This window comes from Cibotium barometz, chromosome 10, assembly GCF_041138505.1.
Source record: "Cibotium barometz isolate CiBa-2024 chromosome 10, ASM4113850v1, whole genome shotgun sequence".
In the NCBI taxonomy this organism is placed as follows: domain Eukaryota; kingdom Viridiplantae; phylum Streptophyta; class Polypodiopsida; order Cyatheales; family Cibotiaceae; genus Cibotium; species Cibotium barometz.
The window spans coordinates 1,065,310-1,084,566 of NC_141055.1; the positions used below are offsets into that span (position 1 = coordinate 1,065,310).

General features: G+C 44.3%; 1 protein-coding gene across 1 annotated transcript in view; it reads left to right on the forward strand.

Moving 5' to 3' along the window:
- The window catches only part of LOC147634427 (COP9 signalosome complex subunit 4-like), a 105,325-nt gene that overhangs the window by 67,753 nt on the left and 18,315 nt on the right, over nucleotides 1-19,257 (forward strand). The window contains exons 5-11 of the mRNA XM_086803495.1: nucleotides 78-170; nucleotides 269-369; nucleotides 625-733; nucleotides 829-873; nucleotides 1,001-1,069; nucleotides 1,170-1,261; nucleotides 1,376-1,418. Coding sequence (XP_086659621.1) covers nucleotides 78-170; nucleotides 269-369; nucleotides 625-733; nucleotides 829-873; nucleotides 1,001-1,069; nucleotides 1,170-1,261; nucleotides 1,376-1,418 — 552 coding nt within the window. The remainder of the gene's footprint in view (nucleotides 1-77; nucleotides 171-268; nucleotides 370-624; nucleotides 734-828; nucleotides 874-1,000; nucleotides 1,070-1,169; nucleotides 1,262-1,375; nucleotides 1,419-19,257) is intronic.

Genomic DNA, 19,257 nt, shown 5'->3' on the forward strand with positions numbered 1-19,257 from the left:
GTAGGGGTAGTATTCATTGATTCAAGTTTCATGTAAGTGAAATCATACTTTTGGTATTCTAATTTGTCTATGAACAGGATGATGATGCAGTGAATGCAGAGACTTTCATCAAGAAGGCATCTTTTTTGGTAAATAACAGCAAAGATGAGGGTCTCAATCTTCAATACAAGGTAATGTACTGACTAGATTCTGTTGCTCTGACAAATGAAAGCTTACGTGCATTGTATCAAGTTAGTATATCTTTTCAACCATACAAACTGTTGTATAGGTTTGCTATGCTCGTATATTGGATCTGAAACGGAAGTTTCTAGAGGCTGCCCTTCGATATTATGAGTTGTCACAATTGGAGAAACGGGAGTTTGAAGGCAGGTGTGGTTTTTCACTTTTTCTAGCTGGTAGTTTAATTTTCCACTTTTTGGAAAACCCCCTCCCTCACCTCCCCCCCCCTCCCCCCCCTCCCTGGGGGTCTTCAGTCTGATGTATGTTTAGGCCTTCTGAAGGTATAAAGTTCTCTTGGTGGGGCCTGTAACCTCCTTTGACCTGTTTCATCTTGGAGAGAAGTCTGATTCTTTTTCTTGTTGCAACTGATCGTTTCACATCTAGTTATCTGAATAAATGGTGCAGACAGGTAGATGAAGAAGAGTTGCAACAAGCCCTCACAGCAGCAGTGACATGTACCATTCTTGCTGCAGCTGGTCCACAGAGATCCAGAGTGCTTGCAACTCTGTACAAGGTGAGTCACTTTCTATCTTGTCGACCTTCTGAAAAGTTTGTTTATGATTTGTGGATTGCGTGACTGATTAGTTCTTGTAATTTGTGACCATGCAGGATGAAAGGTGCTCAAAGCTAAAGATCTACCCAATTCTTCAGAAGGTCTGTGAGTGTGTAAAGTGGGTTTTGCTAGTAGACTTGCATGTTGCATGTGCTGAAAGCTAGCAATTATTGCCCATGTTAATGGGCTCTGAAGCCTTAATTCTATGCATTTTTTTGTTGTATATAGGTTTATTTAGAACGGATTTTGAGAAAGCCAGAAGTGGACGCATTTGCCGAAGAGCTTAAGCCTCATCAGGTAAGTGGGAAAACCTGTTTTGTGAACAAGTTATTTCAATGTTTTTTTTGGAGAGATTCTACACAGGTTGTTTGTGTTGTTATGGATATCTGCTGTCCAGAAAGCTTTGTTACCAGATAATTCCACAGTGCTGGATCGTGCAATGATCGAGCACAACCTGTTGAGCGCAAGCAAATTATACACAAACATAAGGTGCCCAAATCAGATTTTCTTTTCGTGCAATGGTTGCGGTCTGATGTTAACAGTATGTTGTGCCAAGAAGCCCACATTGCCTTTTGTTGTTGTGTCCCTCCCTCCCCTTGGCAGTTTCGAAGAGTTGGGTGCTTTGCTAGGCATTGGATCCCAAAAGGTAAGTTTTTTTTCTTTCTTTCTTTCATTTTTCATTTTTGAATTACATTGTTGTAATGCAGCATACTGTATTTTCAATTTACATTGTTGTAATGGGGGATCCGGAGGGGGGCGGGGGGCACACCAGGAGCATGTTATGCCACGTGATGTTGTTGGCATCCCCTCATGTAAGGAAGGAACTTAGTCCCCAAATGCAAAAAAACACATATGGGTTGGCAAGTGCATTAGTTGATATAAAGAAGAGGTATTTGCAAGAAGAGGTATATGTAAATAGGTATTTGCATAGAAGAGGTATATGTAAACCAGCCCATTGGTTTTGTTGTGCTCGGGGAAGAGCGCAAAGTGTGTAGATTAAAGGAGGCATTGTATGGTTTAAAGCAAGCTCCTCGAGCTTGGTATTCAGAATAGTTTGACTAAGAGCACACTCTATGCCAAGAAAGAGGGTGTTGACATCTTAGTTATTTTGTATGTTAGTGACATGCTTGTGATAGGGACACAAGAAGTAAAAATGTCAGCCTTCAAGGCTGATTTGAAGTCTTCGTTTGACATGTCAGATTTGGGGCCTTCACACTACTACTTGGGCATACAGTTTATGCAGCAAGATGATGGCATTGCTATGCTGTAGTCTAAGTGCATAAGAGGACTGCTGAAAAGGCACAACATGGAAGATTGTAGGACGATTTCTACTCTGGTGGAACCAGCTTAGTATACATGATGCAAGTGAGTCTTTTGACGCCGGCATTTATAGCCAGGTTGTAGGATGCCTCACTTACTTGCGCAACATCCGGTGAGACATCAAATTTGGTGTGTCCTTTCTTAGCAAGTTTATGCACAACCCAAGAGCAAAGCACTGGCAGGCTATTAAGCGCATTTTCAGATACCTTGAGGGCACTCAAACCCTAGGATTGTTTTATGCCAAGGGCGTAATTTTCAGCTACGCACTAACAGTTATTCAAACAAGGCAGTTCACCAGTGGGAATTGCTTTTGCCAAGGAACTCATGCATATCCTAGTAAGTAAAAAGCAACCAAGTGTGGCTACCTCGTCGTGTGAAGCTGAGTACAGAAGGCGTATGGCAGACTCGTGTGTGAGTCAGCATATTGTGACTTCCATCGTGATTGATAGTCAGAGTGCCATGGTAGTAGCACGAAATCCATTATTTCATGCTAGAACCAAGCACATAGAGGTTAACTACCACTATGTCAGAGAGAGAGGTTACATGCAAGAGAGATTAGCCTGGTCTACTATCCAACAAAGGACAACATTGGAGATATGTTCACCAAGGGACTTCCTTGACCAAAGGTTGAAGCTTTTCGCAAAGCTTTAGGCTCACTATCTTTTGAAGATCGATTTGCTGCTACTACTACTTTGTACATGTTATCACTATAGGGGGGATATGTAGAATTTATGCACTTTTGGTAGTGATAAATGTGTTAGGGGGTTAGGATAAATAAGTGGATGGAAACACACTCTTGTGTGTACCTTAGTATTAGCACATGGTGTGTAATTAAATAAATATGATGTGGCCAGATACACATGGCACAAAAAGTCAACATATGACTTATCTTGTATATACATGTGATGAAAAATTTATGTAAATCAAGACATCCGAGGATAGCCAAGAGCTGTGGGGGATGGAAGATCTCCATGTTGTGTGCACAGAGAGAGAGAGAGAGAGAGAGAGAGAGAGAGAGAGAGAGTTATATGAAATGTCTTCAAAAGACCCGGTGGATCTATGTAATCTCATCATGGTACAAAGAAAAACAAGGCTCTTAGAGAGTATTTGGACGGCTCAATGATAGCTTGATTAGATGTTGTAAAACTTGAACCTTATCTTTTTGTATGTGTAGAACCTTATCTTTTGACTTACACAAATCACATTTAACATGTAAACACATGATACATGGCATGCACTTATGTTATCCACAAAAGAGGGTGTTCACATGCGCACGCGCGCACACATTTTTTTTTGGGGGGTAAAAATCAGTCCTCTATTACCAAACAACAATATACATGGGGAGGATGTACTTTAGAGAGAAGTCATCCAAGGAAGAAAGCTAAAAACAATAGAAAAAGACCTCAAACTGTGGGATGTCAGTAGACTCCAGTTGTCGACAATCATGTAGGGAGTGGCGAAGATTGGCACTAAAGAAAGCATAAGCATCCAGGGAAGGCTGTCGAAACATAGTATGGTTCCCAGCCTTCCAAATAGTCTAGAGTGTCCAATATCTCATCCAAGTGATGGAAGTGTCAAATCCAATCATGCAAGATGGCAAAACACCAAAAATCGAGAAGGATTTTCCTCCTTTGAACAATGGACAACGTCCTTCGAGGGTGTGAGTCAATGCTTGCAAGAAATTTCTAGACTCCGTGCAATGCCAAAGAAGATGAGGAACATACTCTGCATGTCGTCCAATCTACAACATCTATCACTGGAGATACGTCGTTTTGCCAGAAAAGTAGAAACAGGAAGTATTCCCACAAGACATCTCCATAAGAATAGATGCTGTCGCTTGGGCCACTGGGGTTGAGATTGTCTCTCACCTTCGCATTTCGTCAGTACCAATCCCAACCCCATCTATTGATCATTGGACTTCGGGTTTGTGCCAAATGTAGCAGCATTGCAGCTTGGAACATGTGGAGAGCTTGATGTAGTGAAGACATCGAAGGCATCCATGCGGAGGCCTATCAGGAGCATTTGGCTCGACATCATTCATACCCTCCGCGGCGAGTGGGGGAAAGTGCAAGGTGGCGCTGACCGTATGCGGAAGCAGTAGGAAGCCTTCTTGAGGCTCTGGCAACCTGGGCATATGAAAATATAAAGCCAACCATAGTGGGGAATGATCAGAGAGTGTTGAGGCATGATCAACCCAAAGCTTGCATGAAAAGGAGTCATACTATCGAGTATGTAACAAATACCATCTGTCCAATCTTTATCGAGCCCAAGTGAGCGCATTATGGTGATAAGTGAATCTTGGAGTTCCAACCATAGTAGAAAGCCAAAGATCAAAGGTGTCTGTTTGTAGAATGAAATTGTCCCAAGCTTGATGCTCAACATGTAACATATGAGAAAAGCCAGATGTATTATCGTCCCTATGTGGAGAGGAGGTAAAATCTCCACAAACAAAAGCATTTGACAACCAGGGATAGAAATTGAAGAAATTCCAAATCCTTTGATGCTCATGGGAAGATTGAGATGCATGCACTCTGGCAAACTGAAAATTTTCACTGTGCAAAATACGTTGCACAATCATACATCCACCCAATGAATCATTATATTCCAATGCTTGCTCCAATTCATGTCGCAAAAGAAAAGCAGCACCCGAGAATTGTTTGCTTCTGCCATAGAAAATGTCATATTGAGCAAAACAGCCAAACTGGTCACCATAGATAACTCTCTTGCACGTTTTCTAGCACCCAAGCTATACCTCTCTCTGTGCATTTCTGTTCACTCTCTGCACACAAACCCTAATCTACAAAAAACCCTAATTTCATCTTGTGAAAACCAACATGTAGGCCATATTTTTGTAGTGGTGACTAGTAAACTTATGGAAGTTTATATTTGGAAGGTCTATATCGGTGACCAGGCTTCTTGTGTATGCTAACATGTACACCTTTATTGATTTTCATCGGGACTCACATGATTTTTTAGTGCCTCCAAGTCCACCAACGTTTATTTACTATGATAGTAATGACTTGAAAAAAATAATTATATTTAGTTTTTTTTTGTGACACTAGATGTTAGGTTTTTAGCTCAACTAGGAAAAACATCTAAAATTTCTCTAGCAAACAAACACATGGAATACCCTCTCCCCTTCAATTCCTTGAGCAAACGAACGCATGAAATATCCTCCTCTCCTCAGTATCTCCAGCAAACAAACGTATGCAATATCCTCCTCTCCTCAAGTTTCCTAGCAAACAAACCAAAGGATAGCTCAACTAGAAAAAACATCTGAAATTTTTCAAGCAGCAGACAAATGCATGCAATAACTTGGTTTGTAAACTTCTTGCTCTTTCGTGCGGGTATCCACCCATGGATGTAGCCACATCCATTATGAAAGTACAAACTTATCCACGTTCGATAATGAATCTCAAGTTAAGCTAGCTGACTATAAAATTTCTTATTTTTCATGTTATTTTATGTAAATCTCAAGTTAAGCTAGCTAACCATAAAATATCCTATTTGATATATTTTTTTTTTCACGATATTTTATGTAAATCTCTCATTAATGATAGTTTACGGTCTACAAGTTCACATGACGCAACTGGAAAAGTTGTTACAACAATAAACTCATAAAGTATCCACAAGCGAAAAGAGTTTATGTTAAATGTAAATAAACTTCCATTAAGCCAAACAATACAACAACATGATATAGGTTGACCAAAAATATATAGACGGTTAGACCACACCACTAAAATGTGGCTTACCCCATATGCATGGCTACTCGAGCTCTTGAGGAGGTTCAATCTCCAAGAGCTATGACCTTTGTGAAGGTGACACTCTTTCCTCCTTTCGTGGAAGGTTGTGGAATTTTTTTTTCCGAGAAAGAGATCCTTATATTAGTTACCAAGAAAAACAACGATAATGGCTAAATACAACCTCAGCTCCACATGGGAGAGTCAGAGGCAAGAAACGTAAAAAGGGGGAGGATGCTCTTCTCCTTTGGTTGGTCAAGCTAGGAGAAGAAGGCGATCTCATACAATGGGGTGAAGGGAAAAACAACCACACAGGTGATCTATAGTGCCAAGTGGGCTCACCACCACTAGCAGTGAGAAAGGGACCATGATGTTCGATCCTTACGAAGGCCCCGCGGCACTTCCACATGCAGTCTGAGCCAACTTGAAGCTTCCCTCACTGTCCATAGAGAGTATGAATGATATCGAGCCAGATGGTCCAGATGGACTCGGTAGGTTATGTGAGAGTGCCTTCGATGGCTTTGCTACATCGAGCTCTCCAAATGTGCCACGCAACAGTACTACTGCAAATCTCCCATCTATGGCTAAAACCTGGAGTCCAGTGACCATTGGATGGTGGAATTGGCACTACAGAAAAAGACTTAAGGACTAGTCTCCCACCCTCCTTTGTTGAGATCAACATGAGTTGACGCTCATGAGGCGCTTGCATAACTGTTCGACATTTACATCACTGGCGGGTAGCTGGTACCGACATATCTTTGCCAGAGATTCTAAAGTTGGACTACACCGATTAGTCAACACCTACCCACTCCTCTTAACGTATTCACATTATGGACCGCTTGTATATACTCTATTATGTGTGTTAGTCACTTTATCTTCCTTGTAGACCTCTATTATTGTGTGAAGAAGAAGAAGAATTTTCAACGTCTTATCTTGTGTGTTCTCTTCTAGGGTTTGTGTGAGTGTGTGTGTGCTTGCAAGAGCTCAAGCTCTCTTCTCCCCTACATCTTTTCATGGTATCAGAGCCTGGTTCATGCTAAGGGCTGAGCGGCAAGCAAGAGAAGCACAGGAAGTGGTACGAGGGTAAGAGCTTCATCTACTCTTCTCCCTTTGTGTTGGCTACTACATCCTTGTTGGGAGCTCTTCAAGAGGCATCGGCAAACGAACTCTGATTAAGGAGCTTTCTTCGCAGGAGTAGAGCTACAGGGCAACTATGTTGTCTGTTGGACAACATTTTTGGAGCCGAAAACGTGTTTCCGGCGCGCATCTAGACCTCTGTTTTTCAGTTCGCAGGTGTTCACGGGCACTGCGGGTAAGTTTCAATTCTCTGCAAAATTCTGTTTTTGGAATTACAGGAAGGGCGATTGGTTGTGCAGACACTGTGTGTACTACAAAGAGGTCTCAAAGTTGCCATTGGATGTATGTACGACTTTGTCCGATGCTACCTAGTGCAATGGGGCTCAACTGCACGACTTTGTCCGATACTACAAGTGAATCAAACTTAACGTGGTAGTATCCACGCCCGAAGGAATGAATATCAGTGATCTTACTCGAACGAAGCTTGAGTGTCCCCCCTACCGGTCTTTCTTCAAGCCGCCTCTCTCCTCTTCTCCTTGTCGCTTGCCCTCTCCCTCTCTCCCCTTCTCCTACACGCAACCTCTCTAGTGCTTTCTTTTTTCTTCCCGCCTTCTTCTAAGTGCGCCCCCTCACTTAGCTTGCTTTCTTGCTGCCTGTCCCCTTTTTTCTGTTCTGCACATTGCCCTCTCCTACATTTCGTTCCTCCTCCTCCTTCGAGTCCCTCTTGCAGGCCTTCCTCTCTGCCTCCTTTTCCTTTGTGTGAGCTCCCCTTTTTCTTGCCTTGCTCCTCGTGCCCCCTCCTCGCTTCCTTCCCTCCTTAAGCACTTCTTCACCAAAGGTTTTTTGCATCCAAGAAGTTTCCATTTCGGCATCTTCTGTGTCAAATTCCCACGGATCTCCTCGTGATCGTTCCTGGTACGAGACTCGAATCCTGCAAACAAACAAATAAACAAACAAACAAGGGAGTGCAGGCTTGACTCACCTCCCAACCATGAAAGCCGTGGGCGAGCCCACAGTCTTGGCTGTCCCCTCCGAGCCACGAGCTGAGCTAACTAGGTTGACGTACCGACCAATCTCCTTCTCGTGACGTCACATACGGCCACGAAGCTACCCTCACGGCCTCGAGATTGCTGTCGGCCTCGGCTGCATAAAGCAGGTGCACGTCTGCACTAGATCCAGGCTCCAAGACCATAGAGCTCTCACAAACTTGCGAGACTCTCTATATCCCAATAACTAACCTTGGCCACCCTTTTATAGGCTCTTAGCCGGTCATCAGGCGTCCACACTTGGGCGCCCGCCCGTCCATACTTGGATGCTACTGTCCGTTCAGGTGGTAAACCCGATGGCAGTTCCTTAGGAAATACATCTTGAAACGAATCAAGTATCTTCTATAATTCTTTGCTTTCAAACACACTTAATTCATTTACATCCATGGAAGGGATGAGAAAGGAAGAAAGTGGAATCAATACACAATGGAAAGCGGTATACAAAGAAGAATCCATTATATTTCCAAAATCAATTGTATTTACAAGAGGTCCCTGAGAGGGATGTATACAATCACCTAAAATACTGTACTTGTTGTCCCTATGCTGAAACGAAAAAATATGACTAGACCAATCTATCTGGACTTGAAGAGTCTTAAACCACTCAATCCCTAATAACAAGTCTACATTTTCTAGATGCATTACATAGCATTCCAGAGTATCTTTGTAGTCGTGAATCTGGATTGGAAGCATCTCCACCTTTCGATCCCATACTTGCCTTCCCGCAGGTAGGCGTACCTCATAGGTATGATCGCTGGGTCTCGTATCAAGACTCAATTTCTGCACAAGTTTGTAGTTAACAAAGTTGTGTGAGTTGCCAGGGTCTAGAAGAATGTGAATCTTATGGCCATTCACTTCTCCATAAACTCGGAGAAGATCATGCAAGCCAAATACTTTAGAATTGAACAGACAATCAGAACAAGTACTAGGGCGAGAAAGTACAGTAATTGACGTACCTGTCAAAGACAACTGGTTAGCTGCCTTTGGCTTGGGTCCTGCGTTAGTCTTTGCACCCTTTTGCTTCGGGCACTCGTTACGCATGTGTCCTTTTTCTTCGCAGATAAAACAACGTCCTTCCTTCTTGAGCTTTAAAGCCCCAAGGAGTCGTTTCTTCTTCGCTGATGTCGAACTTGAATTCTTCGAAGGTTGGTCCAAAGACTTTCCTTCTGTAGTGTTAGCCAGAGGTGCGGAGAACTTCCTTTTATGATTGTTCCCCTGCTCGGTAATGGGTTTCGACTTGGAAGAGACCATTGTATCATCATAGATACGAACTGAATGAATGGCCTCGTCCAATGTTTTACATTTGTTATTTTTAACCTGTAAACGGTATGAGTCTGGTAAACCAGCTACGAAGAACCCCAAAAGAGTAGTGGGATCCATCTTTGTAGCTTTCATCTGTAAGTCCCTAAACTTCTGGAGGTAGAACTCATAAGTGAGGTGCTACGAGGTCATGGTCAAAGCTGAAAACCGGGCAACAACATCATAATCATCCTCTTTCTTGAGGAATTCTTTCTTGAAGACGTCTTCGAATTGTGCCCAAGTTATTGGCTTAGGGTTGAGTTCCTTCCACCAAAGCAAAGCTTTGCCAGACAGGAAACCTGCTGCTAACTGGATCTTCTTTCCATCATCATATGGATGAAACTGAAAGTGAACTTGCCACTTACGTAGCCAAGTGTCCACGATTTCCTTGGTGCGCTGCTTTTGCTCGCCCCCGAACGGTTCCGGAGTAATATTGGGGCCTAAAGCAAAGGCCAAGGTATCCATACCCGATAGAGTAGAGAGGGTAGTGGTCAAAAGAGCGATGGAGTTCTGCAAAGCTTGCATCTGGGCTGCGATTTGTGCTTGACGTTTCGACGAAGAAGCTTCGAGAGCTACTTTGAACTCTTGGAAATCTGATTTTGACACAAAATCGTCAAAAAGATCGGGATCGGTATCTTCCGTAGCCGGCAAGCCTTCGCGTTCCACAAGGGGCTCCAACTTTGATTCTTGGGTCGACATCGTGAAGAGGGTAAGGGGAGAGAAAATTCGATCTTTGCATAATGAAAGTGCGAGTGAACTTGAGAGCTTGAGAGCTTGAAAACTCGAGAGATGTGTGGCAAGAAGCCCACTTAAGGGGTTTATAAAGATAGCCCCAAAAGTTTAAAATCTGTGTTTTTATATATATATATATATATATATATATATATATATATGGATATATATATATATATATATATATGGATATATATATTCTATTTGCTTAAAAAAAATAAAACACCTTGAAACCTTGGAGGAGGGGTTTTTTAAACTTCTTAAAAAAAATTTAAACTCAAAAAAAACGAAAGCCCAAAAAAGGCGTGTGCTTTCCTTGTTTTTTTTTTTCTCTTTCCTCGTGGATTAGTTGCCGGCGTGCTGTCTGTTGATGACAAGAGCTGTCGGCGCTTGCTTTCTTGCCGTCGCCTGCTCGCCTGTCGTCGGCTGCTGACATTCGGTGCCTTCTCGCCAGCCTGCGCCTGCGACAGCCCGTGTAGGCCTGGCCACAAGGCCACGTGGCCTGGCTGCCTGCCTGGCCTAGCCTAGGCGCCTATGCTAGGCTGGTTGCCTGGCTTCGCAGGCCTGGCCGCCTGGCTTCGCAGGCTTGGCCGCCTGGCTTCACAGGCCTAGGTGCCTGCCTACACCGCCTTGGGCGCCCGCTTGCAGGGCCGCCTTCATACACTTGGCCGGCTGCCAACCTTGCCCAGTTCGACTAACATGCTACAACCGGCTCTCTCTCTCTCTCTCTCTCTCTCTCTCTCTCTCTCGCCAGAAGCAACGTGCTTTATTGTTTCTGTTTTCTCTCTCTACGTTCATGCGATTGCACAAACGAATCATGCCTCTTCTTTGCAAAGTAAACAACCCTTCTTAAACTACCACCTCCCATCAACATGGGTTTCTTTGATGAAGAAAAACACATACTGAATCTGAAAACAGCAGTATGTGTTTTTCTTCATAAAAAACAGCAAGCTTTTTTAACACATACCTTTCTTCGACCTCATCTTCTCTACCTATCGACTTGCTCGTTCACGAGGTATGCTCTGATACCACTGTCAAATCCCCACGGATCTCCTCGTGATCGTTCTTGTTACGAGACTCGAATCCTGCAAACAAACAAACAAACAAACAAACAAGGGGGTGCAGGCCTAACACACCTCCCAACCATGACAGCCGTGGGCGAGCCCACAGTCTTGGCTGTCCCCTCCGAGCCACGAGCTGAGCTAACTAGGTTGACGTACCGACCAATCTCCTCCTCGTGACGTCCCATACGGCCACGAAGCTACCCTCGCGGCCTCGAGATTGTTGCCGGCCTCGGCTACATAAAGCAGGTGCACGTCTGCACTAGATCCAAGCTCCAAGACCATAGAGCTCTCACAAACTTGCGAGACTCTCTATATCCCAATAACTAACCTTGGCCACCCTTTTATAGGCTCTTGGTCGGTCATCGGGTGTCCACACTTGGGCGCCCACCCGTCCATACTTGGGTGCCCACCCGTTAGTATATCCCTAACTCAGCTCGTCAATCAGCCTGCCTAGCTCCAAGCTTCCCCAAGCCTCGAAACTAGTCTTGCGTGCGTGTAGCACACGGTAGGTACACACTGTGCACATGACATTCTGGTCTTTGAACCCTTAGGAGGACTCCATGGCAACCGCCCGTCAACCTCGATCGAGGCCTTCGTCCCTTGCCCATCTTTTTCAGAAGCAAACCTCCAGCTCCGCGCTTCAACAGTCGCATCTTTGGAGGCCTCCACCTTGGTATGCAAGATTATGGGTAGCCGCCGGCGTAGGGACAGCTCAGGGATCTGTTACAGGCAAGCCTTCTTGGTGCTCCTGGAAAGATCATTGACATTCATCCCATGGGGCATGGCTACTATTAGGTTGAGTTTGATTCGCCTACAGCTTCAGATAGAGTCATGCAATTGAGCCTCGTCGCATTGCGTACAGCCCAGGCCTTCTTTGCAAGATGGCAGCACGGCTTCGACCCAACTTTCGACCATTTGGCTTTCCTGTGACACTCTACTTTCTTGGTCTCAGGAAGGAACACCTTCCTCTGCTCCCAGTCATTGGTGGTGCTATCAACAGGGTGATGGAACCCCCTCCCCTCTTTCCCAAACCGTTGTTGTAGTTCTTGCTCGGATGGTCGGGATTCCATCCCTTTGTATCTGCATAGCCTCTCCGGAGTATATTCTTCCACGGTCAGTTGAGGCAGCTAATAGGCACCCATTGTGTGGAATGACTTGATTTTGGATGAATATGGTAGATCTACCTATTGGGGCAACCACGCATACAGTGAGTTGCCTAGGCAACTCTTCTCCCCTTAGTGTTGGATTGGAAGTGGCTCATGAGCCTCACGGAGGATGAGAGAATGCTTCACACACAACACTGACTCAATGAATCACAATAACCCGTAAGTCACTTATATAATGACTACTACCGCTATCAATAACAATCTAGCCATAAATAGTCAGTAATGGATTATCACTAATAATGAGCCCTAGCCACCTATAACTTGCCTATGGCCTTGCCCTAATACCAGAGCTCCAACCTTGACCAAATAAGGCCCTAATCCCGAGGATTAGTGTTAGGTACATGACATATTTTCCCTCCCAAGACCTTTCCTCTCTAGGAAACAAAATCAAGGAATCTTCGCTCTAAACTAGCATTTGTCTCCCAAGTTGAGTCCACTGCCCTCTCTTTCCACTTGATCTTATACTCACCGATCAAGTTATTCCTAAGATTCCTCTCCTTGGAATCCGATATAAGCTCTGGCTCATGTGGAACAAAGGACAAGTCCTCAACCTGTACCACTTCGTGAGGTGTAACTACGTTATCCTCAGCTCCCAATTTCTCCTTGGGTCTACTCACATGGAAAACTAGATAAACTTTTACATTAGGAGGCAATTCTAATCCATAAGCCATCTCACCAATCGTTTTTAGAATCCAATAATGTCCACAGAACTTGGAGGACAATTTCCCAATCTTCCCAATCCACAATGTCTTAGAACTCTAGGTTATTTGTGGATATACAAGCATTCCCTCCAAAAACTCCCTTGACGAGCGCTTCCTATCAGCATAAGACCGTGCTCCATCTTGAGCACTTCTGATACATTCTCATGCACTAACCAATATCTCCTGCAGATCTGCTAAAAAATCTCTAGCCGCATCAATCTTGAGACCCTTAAGTCTCGATAAAGTTACTGGAGATCTAGGTTGGTATAACCATACATCAACATAAATGAACTGTAACCAATAGCCGAGTGCTTAGCACTATTGTAGGCAAACTCGACCATTGGGATGTACCTCTCCCAGTTAGATGGTCGCCTGAAGATGTATGCACAAAGCATATCGTCCAAAACCTAATTCATCCTCCCCGTCTGCCGATTTGACAGAGCATGATCAGAGGAACTCATACTCGATGTCCAAAAAACTTGAAGTCCCTCTCTCTCACTATGTCACAAGAAATCCATACAATCTGAACAACTGCTCAACAAATTGTTGAGCCAAATCAATTGTTCTCATGGTTGACCTTGTAGGTAAACCCTCTTTGTTATAGCAGGTCGACCGCCACCTAGATAGCATCATGCCCTCTTTTGGTGCTTGGCAATCCAACAATAAAATCCATGGAAATACTTTCCCACTTTCCAAAAGGAATCTCTAGAAGATGTAGCAACCCTCCAGCTTTGGGACTGCGAAGATAAATGCTCGTAATGGTTCTGTGACACAACCGTATCCTCCGGTGTCTTGCCAACCTGGCGTGCCTAGCGGCGCCGCTCTGCTCTGCTCTGGAAGTCTGTCGACGGTTTTGCCTCGCGCCAACGATCTACCACTCTCTTGCATTGGGATAACTGAGGCTGGGCTGAAATCCTTCCAACCCCTTGGAGGAGGATTTGAACTGGGAATTTTGGGGGGGGGGGGGGGAACCACTAGAGGCGGGCTCCTACACTAATGGCGAGGATAAGCTCTAGCGTGGTGTCCCATTTGTCTCTACGGATGAAACATTTACCTGCGATGCCAGAGTACTCAACTCTCTGCAAAATAGGTGATGGGAGAATTAGGGTTAGGTTATGTTCATGTGGGAGACATACATAGAGAAACACAAGGGAGAGAGAGAGAGTTGTGGGGATAAGTCAACTCATGAGGCATGAGTGTGTGACTCCCCTATCACACATGTATATTGCACTAGTACACATAGTGCACTTAGTACATTAAAAGTACTAAGTGTACTATGTACTATAACTTATGGGCTTGTACACACTATAAGGGTGGGCATAACGCCTTTACCCCAACAACCTCCCACTTAAAGGCAAAGTGCCCTTAAGTAAAGGAAAAGAAAAAAAAATCAGCATGTACATGATAATATACAAGGCCATATCAAGGCTGAAACTGGCCTCATCCAATGCCCATCAAGTGTCTGCAATGAGCAAACCGCTCCGGAGGCAAACTCTTTGTCAACAGATCAGCCGGGTTGTCATCCGTGTGAATCTTAACAAGCTGAATTTGCTTGTTCTCTATCACCTCTCTGATGAAGTGATACTTCACATCCACATGCTTCGTCTTTGCATGAAAAACAGGGTTCTTTGCCAACTGAATGGCACTCTGACTGTCACAATGCAACAATGGAATATCCCCTGTATAACCCAAATCAACCACTAACCGAGATAGCCATAATGCCTCCTTGCAAGCCTCTGTGGCTGCAATATACTCGGCCTCTGTAGTAGATAAGGCTGTGCACTTCTGCATCCTGGATATCCATGACACAGCACCTCCTGTGAATGTAAATACATAACCGGTAGTAGACTTCCGGTTATCTGGATGACCGGCATAATCCGAATCCGTGTAACCATGCACTAATGCATCCTGTTTGCCAAAGCAAATGCACATATCCTGTGTGCCCTTAAGGTATCTCATGACACCTTTCACTGCTTCCCAATGCTTCTTGCCAGGGTTGGCCATGTATCTAGAAACCACTCCCACTGCAAATGCAATGTCCGGCCTAGTAGCAACCATGGCATACATGAGACTGCCACAAGCTGAAGCATACGGAATCTTGGCCATATCAGCCCTGTCTCTATCTGACTGTGGGCTGTCCATAGCACTGAGTTTCACATATGGAGGCAAAGGAGTACTAGTCTTCTTCCCCCCGTCCATATTGAACCTCTGCAAAACTTTGCCAATGTATTCCTTCTGAGACAAATACAACACATGCTGATTTCTGTCCCGAAGTATCCGCATACCCAAAATGTGATTTGCATCACCCAAATCCTTCATATCAAAGGTTTCATGCAGCCTCTTCTTCAAGGAATCCATCTCTTTACGAGATTTCCCGGCAATCAACATATCATCAACATACAAGATGAGGATCAATAGACTGCCATCCAAAGCTTTCTTGGTGTACAAGCAGTGATCTATGTCACTTCTCCTGAATTTCTGAGATTTCATCAATGTATCAAATTTATGATACCATTCCCTTGGTGCCTGTTTGAGCCCATAAAGACTCTTTTTCAGCTTGCATACAAGCTTCTCCTTTCCACTCACTGCATAACCCTCTGGCTGCTGCATATATATCTCCTCATGGAGATCACCGTGAAGAAAAGCAGTCTTCACATCCATCTGAATCAAGTCCAGATCATCATGCGCAACCAAAGCCAACACAGCTCTAAGTGTGGTCATTTTGACCACTGGAGAGAAGATCTCATCAAAGTCCACACCATATTCCTGCTTAAAGCCCTTAGCCACTAACCTGGCTTTGTATCTTGGCTTTGCATCTGGTGCAACTTTGAGCCTGTAAACCCACTTGCATGGCAAAACCTTCTTGCCTGTAGGCAAATGCACCAACTTCCAAGTTCCATTTTTATGCAGAGAATCCATCTCTGACTTCATGGCACGCTCCCATAGAGCTTTGTCTGCCCTCTGTAAAGCCTCTTTATAACATGAGGGCTCCCCACAGTCAGTAAGCATCAAGTAGTCAACCCCTGGAACAAACCTGTCAGGGGCTCTGGAGGGTCTTGTGGACCTCCGTACCCAATGACCATCATTTGCAGGTTGCTGTCCAGCCTGCATATCACCCATTGGTGGCTCCTGTTCCATGCCATAAGGCTGAAAAATCATGCCCGGTATCTCCTCTAACTGTGGTATATCCATAGGGATATCTTCTGCCATCTCTGGCTGTCCATTTGGACCATTTTCAGCACCATTTAAGGGCTGGTTTTCCTGCTGTAATGGCTGATTTACAACCCTTTGTTGTTGTCCATGATGTCCATCATCATCAAAGATGACTCTGCCAGGCTCCTGTTGCCTTGCAGGCTCCTTATACATGCATGTTTCATCAAAAATGACATCATTGCTGCGTATGATCTTTCTATTCATGGGATCCCAAAGTCTATACCCCATTTCACCTCTGTCACCATATCCTAGGAATATGCATTTGTGAGACTTAGGATCAAGTTTGGTGCGCATTTCCCTGCGTATGTGCACGTATGCAACAGAACCAAACACTCTCAAGTGCTTGTATGACGGAGGCTTCCCTGTCCATACTTCTTCTGGCACTTTCCCACCAAGCCTCGTGTTAGGTGACCTGTTTATAAGGTGAACGGCTGTCATAACAGCTTCAGCCCAAAAACCATGAGGTAATGCAGCATGTGACAACATAGAACGGACCTTCTCCTGTATGGTCCTGTTCATCCTCTCTGCTGTCCCGTTTTGTGGAGGATCATAAGGAGTAGAGAGCTCCCTCTTGATGCCTTTAGCATCACAAAAGTCCTGAAACTGTTTGGACATATACTCTCCACCATTGTCGGAACGCAAAGCCTTCAGTGTTTTGCTAGTTTGATTCTCAACATGAGCAACAAACTTCTGAAACACTGAGAATGTATCACTCTTCAAACGAAGAGGATAAACCCACACCTTGCGTGTGGCATCATCAATAAAAGACACAAAGTTTTTTGCCCCTCCCAAAGAAAGCTGAGGCATCTCACATACATCTGTATGCACAAGCTCTAACTGAGCATCTTTCTGTCCAAGAGCTTTCTTGTGGGGGCACTGTAGTTGCCTACCATATATACAATGCTCACAAAACTGAAAACTTGAAAACTTTAGAGAAGGCAAGTAACCCAAACGAGACAATTGCTCCATTCCCTTGACACTCATGTGTCCCAACCGGCTATGCCACATAGAGATTTCCGGCAGCTCGGTTGCATTTACATTAGCATGGTGACAAACACCTGCATGCATGAAATAAAGAGTGTCCACCTTAGAGCCTCTGGCAACAACCAGTGAGCCCTTACTAATTTTCCACTTTCCACTACCAAATGTGGTAACATAATCAGCATCATCAAGCTGTCCAGTAGAAAGCAGATTCTTCTTGATCTCAGGCACATGCCTGACATCATGGAGCATAAGCTGTGAGCCATCTGAAAATACAAGCCTCACATCACCTCTGCCAAGAATTTTGCATGCATGGTTATCACCCAAATAAACCACTCCTTCATTGCCAGCAGTATACCTGACAAACAAGTCTCTGCAACCTGTGACATGAAAGGAGGCACCTGAATCAATGATCCATGAGTGCATACCATGACCACCTGTAAGAAGTGAATGGGCATCAAGTGAAGACGTAAAGAGGACCTCATCCTCACTGCCACCTGCATGTGACACATTGATTTCTTCAATCTTGACTCCACTTTTGCCCTTTGGCTTTACATCTTTGGCTTCATCCTTGTCTTTGTCTTTGCCTTTTCCCTTTTCTTTTTGATCATTTTTCCATTTGTAGCATTGCTTTTTAATGTGTCCCTTCTTGCCACAATAATGGCATTCCAAATCCTTTTTGGAGCGAGACTTGCTCCTTCCCCTTTCTTGGCTTTTCCCCCTTTGCTGGGATCTCCCACGTGCATTCATTGCATTGGACTTTCCAACAGAGTTGTTCTTCCTGTTCATCTCTTCTTGAAGAAGAGCACCCTCAACATCTGCATATGACAGCATAGCATTCGAATTGCTAGTGGCTGTCCTAAATGTGTCCCAACTCTCTGGCAAAGTGCATAACAGAAAAGTGGCTTTGAACTCATCGTCCATTGCCAACTTTTGATTAATGACCTGGCTGACAATACCATTAAACTCATTTAGATGGGCTGTCATAGACGCCCCTTCCTTCATCTGAAGGCCTATGAGTTTCTTCAACCAATACACTTTGCTTGAGGCACTTTGTTGGGCATACAAGTCCTGCAATCTCTGCCACATTCCCCAAGCTGTCTTCTCTTCACGAATGCTGAAAAGTAAAGAGTCTGACACAGACAACATGATAGTAGATCTTGCCAGCTCATCCATATCTTCCCACTCTTCAGCAGTAAGAGAAGCGGGCATCACACCCCTTTCTTTGATAGGCTTGTGCTGCTTTTTTTGGAGCAACACATTGTAGCACTGGGTTTGCCAAATATCATAATTATGCGAGCCTTCAAGCTTCTTGATGTGAAGCAATGAAGAGCTCTCACCTGTGGTTGCCATAGCAATATGCAACCTGTCAATGCCTGACTCCCTGCAAAATGTGCAAACACTGCACCAAAAGCACACAAAGTGCTCACAGTTTTTCTCCCAAAGTTTATCTCCCACTGCGGAAGCACAAATGCAACTTTTCTCCCACTTTATGTGATGAAAACACCAAAATCTGGTTGCTGCAGATTTTGGACAGCACCTTAAATGTGCTCTTTTGCCCTTCCAAAGTACTGTACAACAGTACCAAGTGCTTACCAATGATGTACCAAACCTGCACCGGCAAGTTCAGCAGCTGAAATTGAACCTTTTCGTCACTCAAAACAGTGTACAGCCATGCCAAAACATGCACAAAGCTGTGCGAAATCTGTACCAGCAGGTACAATAGCAATAATTGCTCTCTTGGCTGTCCAAATGAGTGAAAATCAGACTTTAACAGTCCCGAACACTGCATACAACAGTTCCGAACAGAAATTGGGCAAAAGCCCCTTGACTGCAAGCTGATTTTTGAGGATTCAAGGCATAAATGTCTTGCCTGCTGCTTTGCCAAGCTCAACAAGCATACAAACTTGAAAAGCCCCTTGATTTAAGATCAATTGCTGATCATACATGGTACATTGACGCACATGAAGGCATCCAGAGTGTTCACGATGCTTCCCCCTGGCCACATATACATCAAATACATGAAAGCCCCTTGATTTACAGGCACATTGAGTGCTTGTAAGGCATCAACACATTATCCACAACATCAAACGCGATTGCCTGCATGCAAATCAAGCAAATCGGCACAAAAGCCCCTTGATTTGCACTG